The 10,297-nt window shown below is 35.2% G+C and overlaps 1 protein-coding gene across 1 annotated transcript in view; it reads right to left on the minus strand.

Moving 5' to 3' along the window:
- Nucleotides 1-6,716, minus strand: part of LOC110038179 (pyruvate dehydrogenase E1 component subunit alpha-1, mitochondrial-like) — a 28,972-nt gene extending 22,256 nt beyond the window's left edge. Inside the window, exons 1-2 of the mRNA XM_020742949.1 lie at nucleotides 5,950-6,716; nucleotides 5,788-5,867 (exon numbers count right to left, since the gene is read on the minus strand). Of these exons, the coding sequence (XP_020598608.1) occupies nucleotides 5,788-5,867; nucleotides 5,950-6,634 (765 nt within the window). The 5' untranslated portion in view covers nucleotides 6,635-6,716. The remainder of the gene's footprint in view (nucleotides 1-5,787; nucleotides 5,868-5,949) is intronic.
- Between the last annotated feature and the right edge of the window lie 3,581 nt (nucleotides 6,717-10,297).

Raw genomic sequence — 10,297 nt, forward strand, 5'->3', positions numbered from 1 at the left:
ATTGTTGGTCATTTACTATTGGGTCGACCAAGACAGCTTGATAGACACACCATCTATAAAGGTTACAATAATAATTATGCATTAGAGCACGAGATCAAAAAAGTGATGTTGATGCCTTTAAATAAAGATTTTGAGAAAAATGTATGAACAATTCAATAGCCTTCAAATGTGAGGATTCCCATCCATGTATTCTCTCAGAAAATTAAAAGAAAAGCATGTGGCTGAAAAGGTCCAACCATCATTACAAAAATACCAAAATGTTTTTTTTTACCAATTATATTAAATGGGTTGAATTATTTTCACCATTACAATACAAATTAAATCATAAATTAAGTGTTCAAAATAGCATCATCAAAGATATCCTCTCTTTAGTATTCTATAGTCAAAGTTAATCTTATTCCACAAAGTAGAATTTTGCACGAAATGGTCACCCTAAAAGATCCCTCAATATTACAATACTCTAATCTTAATATAAGTATGTATGTGTGTGTGTGTGTGTGTGTGTGTCGAGGACAAGTCTTAAACCTGAGGAGAATGATGCAGGTACAATTGCAATTAATATGGAATGGCCTTTTCAGAATTAATTAGTTATTAATGGACCTCTTTCCGTTTTATTTTTTTTTTTCTTGGAGGTAATTTAGTAATCAAGGGAACCAACCAAGTGTTATTTGGGATAGCTTGTACATAAATATGCCGTCCTTTAGAGAGCAGAGAGAATTTGTTTGTGAGATCGTAATTAGGTTTCTGAATTTGGGAAGGAGTTCCCTGTTTTTGGGGTTGATTCCCCGAGTTTAGAGAGGTAGGGAGGGAAGGAAATCATAGTGGACCTCGGCACTCTGCCACAATTAATTTTCCCACCCTGGAATCTCCACTCACAGGCAAAGAATGCTTCGATTGTGTTCCATACAGCTGTGCTTAGCAGCAGCAGGAAAGTTTCACACAGAAAGATGTAGGGATAGAAGTTGGCTGAGCTAGCTGTTCCTGGGATGAAATCTGAAAAAAAAAAATGAAGGGACGGATCCTCAGAGGTGGTTAAGTGCTTTTCTAGGGTGAAGTAAATGCAATAAAGAAACATCTGCCAACTGAGGAACAAGATCTTGCAAGTTTGGATTGATCTTCTACAGAGCTTCACCTTTACAATTGTTCCGTGGAAAACAAGTAGCATCTCAATTTGGGGTTCTTTATTTTATTTTTCTATTCATTTATAACCTTTCCTTCTTTCAGTAGTGATCCACACCTGTCCTTCCATTTAATTCCATGAAGGAATTAAGAAACAAGGGGATTACCCTTAAAGCCACAGGTAACTTTGTCAAGCCCAATAAAACATTGAATTGGTGCATGGAGAGGGCTGGACTTAAATGGTAGTGAAGTCCTTGTCTACTCCAAACAGCCTGGAAAAGGAAGCTTCATTTGTTGCTGACTGCCAAGATTCCTCTCATTGGCATGCATGGCAGCTAGTAACAAGTTAAAGCATTTGTGCCAGAATTGTAATTTGGTTTTGTTATTTATTTTCTGTTGGACAGCACGGCATTAGCTGGGAAAATTCCAGCCAAGGAATTCAACAAAGGAAAAAGACACCCACCTGAAATCAGCAATTTTACTGCATTGGAAGCTCTATGTATCACCTTATGACTGGTCCCTGTTTTTCTTTCTTGATTAATCTAATAAATGTTTTCTTGAAATAATAAACTATCAAATGAATATTTTTATGCAGAAAATGGGGGCTGGAATCCAGTTACATTGTTGTTCCAGAAGTTAAAACCATGAGGGAGATTATACTATAATATGTTGTAGATTATTGTGAAAGTCATCAAACCATCTGGATCTTATGGTGTTGATGGCTTTAGTAAACGACGGAAAGTGTGAAGACACTATTCTAAGTTTGTGCGATCATGATTGTTTGTACTAGTGTTTTGAGCTTGTCCTTTTTTCTTGAACTACTGATAAAAGTTGTTAGTATATGATATGCATCAAATTTTTATGTTTTTCATGACCTACTTCCAGCATTTTTCCTCTTCAAATATATGATTTTATGTCTTTGGAAGAATGGAATTGTATTTTGTAGATTATAGGAGAAATAACACAAAAATCGGAGCAAAAATGAGAGATTGGAAAAATCAGCGTTGGCGTAACCGCACCTGAATCAGGAGTGGCCACGCCACTTGAATAGCGTGGTCACGCCAAAATCAGGCGTGGTCACGCAAAAATCGAGTGTGGTTACACCCAAATACCAAAGGAGATGCATGCTTTGGAGCACCCAATGTAGCCACGTCAAAACCTGGCATGACCACGCCACCCAACCAAAGCTTGGGATGTAATTACGCCATAGCACGAGTGTGGTCATGTCGAGGTGTATTTTCTATTTTGGAAAATTTTTAATGCAAGATTCTGACGAATTTAAGAAGATTTTTTATTTCATTCTATAAAATCATTATAATTAGAAGATTGAGAGAGCTTTTTGGAGAGGAAATTGTAGAAGAGGCTAGGGTTTAGAGAGAGAATTCCTTTCTTCTTCCTAATTTTCTTTTGTCTGTATTTTCTGAAAGAGTTTGAGAGAAATTGGAAGCTATTTTTGTAAGAGAGGAGATCAAAAGACTGTAAGTACTTTTTATTACAATAAAAATATTTCTTGCAGATTTTATTACCATGAAATCTTCTTTGTTTTTCTCTTGAGCCATGAGTAGCTAAAAATTTTTCGTGTATCTGTGATTCTTGGGATGATTTTCTTGGTTTGATTTTTATTTTGGATTTCTCATATCATTTTCCGTGTTTTGAATTGTTAAGAGTTGTTGGTTAATCTTTTGGCATTCGTTTACTCCTAACCTAGCAAGTCATGATGTTAAAATCCATCGTGATCTACAACTTTGACAAAAACATAGTGGAACGATTAGATTAACCACGAGTTTGAATAAAACAAGAATATTTTATTATAGATCTTGCAACCAATTATAGGGGATCATAATTTACGGGGGATGCCATAAAGATAATCAGAAGCTATTTTTGTGGAATTCTAAATCTTCTTGGAACGTAGGCATTGGCTTATAAAGAACTAAGTATCCATGGTTGATAACCACCACGAAGGAAAAATTTATAAGAAAATCAAGCCAATTGTCATGCTTAAATCATAGAGGCACGATCCTTGTTACTATTGGAAAAAAACCAACAGAGTTTGATCCACATTTTCTTCTATTTTGCTTTCTTCGAAATCTATTAGACTTAGAATATTCTTCCCTTGCTTTCTGAATTCGCCAAACTAGGTTGGAATAATTAGTAAACTAGAGCTTTTGCCTTTTCAAAATGGTTTCTTAACGAGCTTTCCTATGGGTTACATGTGCGGTACTCTTCAACCGCATTATTAATTGACACGTATACTTGCATTGTGCGGCCAACTTATTTATCGGTAAGTTTTTGTGCGTCAGTATACATTGTTAGTTGAACCTCGGTGCATATTGTAATAAAATTGTATTATTTGTGTCCTTCATTCCTTTGGTGTCAAAACATAAAAGAGTGAAACAATACAAGACTCACATAAAAAATAATTTTAAATTATTTTAAGATATTCCATCACTTTGAATTATTTTAAAAATTATTTGAGTTACACTATATTTGATTATTCGGATTATCTATATTTTAAACTATATTTAATATGATTTTAGGATTTATTTAGCTTTAAGTTTTATAACTAATTTGGATTTATCTTGAAAATTTCAATTAATAGGTGGTTGATTGATGTTATCCAAATTATTATTGAATTAAAGATTATCTCCTCTCTCACCCTCCCTCGTAAATGGCAGTACTCTCTCTCATCCCTTACTCATAAACAATAGCACTCTCTTGCCCCTAACAAATTTTTTAGTTATTTCCCGCCTCATGATTGTTTGCTCTCTCTCTCTTCTCCCTACAAGGTTTCTACAACTGCCTCTCTCTCTACTCTCCTTAAATACCAAGAATCCAAATACTTCTATCTCCCCATGAAACTCTTCAATTGCATGCTTCTGAACTCTTCCATATACGTTCCTCTCTACTAGAAGTTTACATTGACAGCCTCCATATTCTAATGTCTCAAAATAATTTAAGCAAGATTTTGCTATGTTGAAAAATTTTAAAACTTATATCAATTTAATTGTCTAGAACATCGTTAGTTTAAATTAAATAATAGGATATTAAGACTTATTTAAATTTAGCATTGAATTTAATTTGAATTCACCTTTTATATCTATTACTATAATGGATGTAATTTGGATTATTATTGAATTAAGAATGAAATTAATTGACTCTCACTTGTATTTTTTTTTTCTCTATCATACATCCTAAATTGAAATTACACGCTCCAATCATAACTTTTGAATTCACTCTTTCTTCAAAATATTTGGATCAAGCTCTCTTTCCTGTGGTTTTTCCACACCTTCCTCTATCGTTGCCATAATAGTTAAATTGTTGATAATTCTCTCTTGTCGTACTTTATCTCTCCGATTACAGGCATTCAAGGTTTTCATACATGTGCCTCTTTCTCAACAATTGCATCATAAAATTTGAAGAAAATAAAAAAATCAAATGCCTATCATCAAACTGGTAGGATGTTCCTCTTCTTTCTAGATTAAAAAGCAAAAAGGGTAACTTTATTATTATACCTTCATCAACAAGAAAGCACTAATAGAATTAGAGACCATGTAAATAGATAAGCTTGAGCAAGGCACAAGCTAACTGGTTTTTAGAAAGCATGCATAACACCTCAAGTCATCTTATTTTCTCTTCACAAGAGTTCTTGGTAAACAATTCTATGGATTTCAGAATCATAAGTGCATCTAAGTAAAACTTGTACAATTAGAAAGGCCTGGTCTAATCTAACCATTTAGAATTTTTGACATTTAGCATTCGTTAAAAAGCCACCACTACATTTGCTGGAAGCTTAAAAATGGGTTTGAGTACCTCTTCCACAACAAGAAATGTGAATCATGCCCCTATGCCACTCATGACACAGGAAGTAGTTGCAATCAGAGTAGCTATGGGTTTCAACATCAATGTTATAATCCAACTCACACTTTCTTTGTTCGAGCATCGAGATTTATTTAGAGTATTATGCTCCAATTATCTCTTGTTGTCGAGGAACACTGTCTCCCATCATGTCTTGTTTTACATTCCCTTAGTCTAAGGAGGATCCCACAATATACTATCTCCTCCTATAGTCTCCTATCACTAAGCTAACCAATTGCCTATACTTATACTCTTATTACTCTCAGCAGTTTTAAATGCATGAGAATTGACCCTAAAAAAAAGAGAATGAAAAGCACACTATTTGGTAGTTGAGATATGCATAACATCATTGTGAAAATTTTGGGCAATAGTAAACGTGGAGTATTACTTCTCGTGGCACAATCATCAAGAAATTATGTAGGTGTTTTTATTGCATTTAAAGAAACTCCACAGCCTTTAATTGTTTCTTTCACCCCACCCAAATTTTCATCTTCCTATTTAATTAGACCTGCTTGAAGTTGCTCTTTCATAAATGGAAATGGATATATAAGAAAGTGCTTCCGATCCATGGCTCGTACTTAGTTCTCTATTCAAGCTGATACTAATTGTTAATAATTAAGGAATAAGAGAGTCAGAAATTTAACAAGAACATCATTGTAAAGAACTAGCCCAGAATCAGATCATTATGCATAAAGAAGATCAAGGCCTTACAACAACAGAAAGGCTTTATCCCAGTAAGTGGGGTTGGCTACCAAAAAGATCAAGGCCCAAAACTAAAAATTTTAAAAAGGGAAAGAATCTCTAATTTCTCACCTTCAACCCAGGTACATAATCTCCGCGCTTGTAATAGGCGGGACTCTTCGCTGATCTCCATTCTGCCGTACCCATGCCATCTAAAAAGCAATAAAAGATGAAATTACTAGAAAGACAATCTATTGAAAAGTTGAGCTTGAGTAGAACAAGGAGAAAACTCACAGTGATTGTTCTCGCAAACCAAAATCACTGGTAAATCCCACAACGCTGACATGTTGAGAGCTTCAAAAAGTTGCCCCTGGTTGGCCGCTCCGTCTCCATACATCGTGAATGTTACAGTCTCATCTTTACAATATTTCTGTGCAAAAGCAATCCCACATCCAAGCGGGATCTGCGCACCAACGATTCCATGTCCACCGTAAAAGTGAGTCTCCTTCCTGTAGAAGTGCATGGATCCACCCTTGCCCTTGGAGCAACCTGAACGACGGCCCATGAGCTCGGCAAAGGCTTCCAAAAGCGTGCCACCGCGGCCTAGAAAGATGCAGTGATCACGGTAAGCAGTTATAATAGCGTCTTTCTTGGTGATGGCGGCCTCCATGCCGATGGAGACCGCCTCCTGGCCATCGTAGAGGTGGCAGAAACCGCGGATGAGCTTCGCCTTGTATAGCGAATCGGCAGCGATCTCCATCCGGCGCATCAATGACATGTCGCGGAAGAAGGTGAGGAGCTCCTTCGGGGTGGTCTCAACGGTGCGGGACGGGGGTTCGATCATGTGGCCGGTAAAGGGGACGGATGTCTCGATCGTGAGGACCGTCTGATCATCGCCGGAGAAAGAGGAGAAGGGCCGGGAGACGATTTGGCGTAGCGGGAGAATGGACCGCGACGAGAGGCGGCGAAGGGCGGCCATGACTTCGGATCTTCGGCTGCGGAGCGGGGTTCAGATGGCAGAGAGGCAAGGGCCGAATTGTGCTCCTATATATATTTCTTAAACAGGACGCAACGCAGTCAACTTTTGGTGTGGAAAGCCTGCCATGAATATTGTGAATTTGTTTGATTTTTTTTTCCTACCTAATATTTTTTATAATTAAGATATATATATAAACTTAGATGAGTAGTATTTCGAGCTAAAACGGCCGGACACATCTTAGTTCGTGCTCGACTAGTTAATTTATTGAATAAAATTAACAAACCGAACACGAGCTTCTTAAAGAGTCAAACACGAGCTGTTCGCGAACAACGAACCGTGTTGATAAAATTGCCCTAATATTTTTTTAATAAAACACAATCAAACTTATTATTAATAAACTTGGAATATTAATTATTTTTTACAACCACATTAATGATTTAGCCAAAAATGTTACATCTTGCTAAATTGGGTAAGCTTTTGCAACTTGTTGAATTGAGCAGGTTTGCTTTTGCATTTTAAGAGTCCTTCTAAACTTCTAAATTCTAAGTTTCCGATGTGGGATTATGTTTTTAACCTGGAAAAGCGAACTAGGGACATTTACATGCACACCAGATAATTCTAATGGTATTTACATATCTATCACCTAAAAGTTAAATGCAGGGGCGGGGCATGGATGCTGGGTAGGGGCATGTACATACATACATGCCACCCAATTTTTATGTATTTACATATCTAATACGTAGGAGCATGTACATACATACCACCCAATTGTTATGTATTTATTATATCCAAAACCGAAATGCATAAAAGGGGTAGAGCAGCATTTGGAAAAATTCTAAGAGAACTTACATGCATGCCACTTAATTCCTGTGCATTTACATATCTAACAACTAAATTTTAATTTTTTTATATTTATATAAAGAGAATTTTTTATATCATATCAAATATATTATTATTTCATTTTTATATATTATCTATTTATTATCTAAATAGTTTGAGTCAAAACAAGCCAAATATTATCAAATAAAATGTGTTCATGTTTGGCGCATTTAGAATTTGAGCTAAAAAATTTTGTTCATGTTCGGCTCATTTGTTGAACTAATGAATTGATTACGAGTTATTTAATGAGTCAAACACGAACTAGTCATGAATAACGAGTTTTTTTGACAGCCCTAATAATAGTGATGATGAGAAACAAAAGGAACTGTTGTTTAAACTCATGTTGTCGACGAGTGAATGTAGTGATAGAACCGAATAATTTATTGATAAGACAATATAGCAGGTGGTCACAATATCATTATAGCAATAAAGAGGCAAAAAGATGAGATTTTTTGGGTTTTTGGGGAATATATGCCCTTGATGGCAATTATATGTGTAAAGATAGAAAAAAATACAAATTAGTAATTTTAAAAAGAATCTTAATTTGTTTATCTAAAATTAAGTATGATTTTACTTTTCTTTTTAAGTTTTAAAATGAAATTGATAAAAAAATATGCTGACAAAAAAATATTTATATCAATATACAAAAAAATTAACTCTTAATTATTGAAAAAAGAAAATATTTTCTTCATCTTAAATAATAATAATAGAGCATTTTATATTTGGTTTAAAACTCAAAGCTTTAATCACTTTAAAATATAATTTTATATACTCTAATTTAAACTTCAAAAATAATTTGTTTTTTTAGAAAATAAATCTACTATATATATATATATATATATATATATATATATATTTAAATATATTTATAACATAATTTAATAAGCCACTATAAATGTATACATTGTTGTACGTCAATAGTGTGTCAGTGGAGATTCTGATGAGATATGGCGGACCGGAAGTAAATAGTACAATGAAGAAGAGTCCACCAACACAGGATCATGAGACCCACTTTTTTCAGAACAAGTGAAGCTATCTAAGTCAAAGCTAGTAAGCCCAAAGCTGACTGGACCACAAGACAGACCAAACACAACAAGAGGATACATGAATGAGCTATTCAGATAGAAACAAGGCAAAGTAGGCATTTGAGCCAACTAATACGGAAAAATCAATATGAAAGAAAATCCATGTTTTTGATCTTTTCTCTTTTTATTTTTAGATGGAGTCGTCGATTTTTATATCATTGTATACTTCTTTTTTTCCGAATAAATATCTCTACTAGATCATATGAATGATCAGAAAAAGAGAAGAATTGGAAAAGATAAATATACAACAAAAAACGATAAATAAGAGAAAGAACGTTGAGAGCTTATGTGCGATAAACCTCACAAGGATATGTTAAATATGAGTGCCTAAACAAGATTGGATGGAAGCACTTTGGACCGATATCCATAAAAGAATACCTAGGTAGACTACCCACAATCAAAGAATCAGGTGTAAGTGTCTGTTATGGGGTATAGAGTCTCCCAAGAGGACGTATCTCACTTATTTAATTACATCTTAGGGAATACTTAAAAATACTCTTAATAAAAAGGGTTTCTCTTATATTATCGTAGACCTAGAAAAAAATAGCTCATCAAAGAAAGTTTATTCCATGTGGGAATGCCCTGATGCTTCAAAGCTCTCACTAAGTCATCGGGAAAAGAGTGAGTCTCTCGCATCTCATGTGGGTAGCGGCCCATGAGCACATAGGGCCCACGGAATAACCATGATCATCTTGATGGGGATATCTCAATACTTCAAAGCACGTCCACGACATAAGGCAGAGGACAAATCATCGTATCCCAAATGAGCAACAGCTCATTGGCATTGGGCCATCAAAATGATATATATGAAGTCAGAGGAGCGACAAGGGTCAAACGGGCTTAACAACTGGAAGGTTGAGTAATTCTATAGGGTAGAGGTGGCTAGGTCAAGTTACCACGGACCCGTCATCCCGAACTACTAGGACCCTATGCCTACTCAGTCATGAAGGTAATCGACCCAACAGATCAAGAGATCCCCGATCAACAATTCATTAATTGTATCATTCACGGGTATCTCGATAACCCTAAGGTCAAAGAAAGAAAACTATATCATATGAGTATAAGGTGGAACTCCAAGAGGTGAGACATGTACCCGCCTAAATGGCAATGATGCCTCGAAAAAAGAAGAGAAGTGGAGGTTTAGCTACAAAGCTAAAAACACTCCTAACAGAAGGATTTACACCTCGTCTTGGTCGGGGAGAATTCTAAAGTCCTAGGCGTACTAGACAACCTCCTATATAAAAAGGTATGTTGGGTTAGTTGGGTTGGAGAAGTACGGGGGTTTCTTCTCGGGACATTTAAGTGATGCAATTATCTAGAGCGGTCCTTAGATATTATGAAGGCCCTATTATATGGCTTGGGTGATGTCCATACAATGCAGTTTTTTTTAAAACTGGCTCGAAGGTCATGTAGGAAAATAAAAGACATATTTTGAAAATCTTGAATCTTTTAATCCTAAATTTTGATTTATCTTAAATCTTTTATTCATATGTTTTTATATAAAAAAATTATAACTTTAAGGTTTTTAGCCTAGATTATAATTTAAGTGATATCCTAGATGCACTAAAATAAACAATAAAAATGATACAAGCATGCAAGTACTCAATAAAAGAGTAAAGCACTCTAAAAGAACATATAGAAAAGGCCAGGTGCAGCTAAGTTGGCAACATATACATTCGAGAAATATACATATATATAT

This window comes from Phalaenopsis equestris, unplaced genomic scaffold (genome assembly GCF_001263595.1).
Source record: "Phalaenopsis equestris unplaced genomic scaffold, ASM126359v1 Scaffold231961, whole genome shotgun sequence".
Classification (NCBI taxonomy): domain Eukaryota; kingdom Viridiplantae; phylum Streptophyta; class Magnoliopsida; order Asparagales; family Orchidaceae; genus Phalaenopsis; species Phalaenopsis equestris.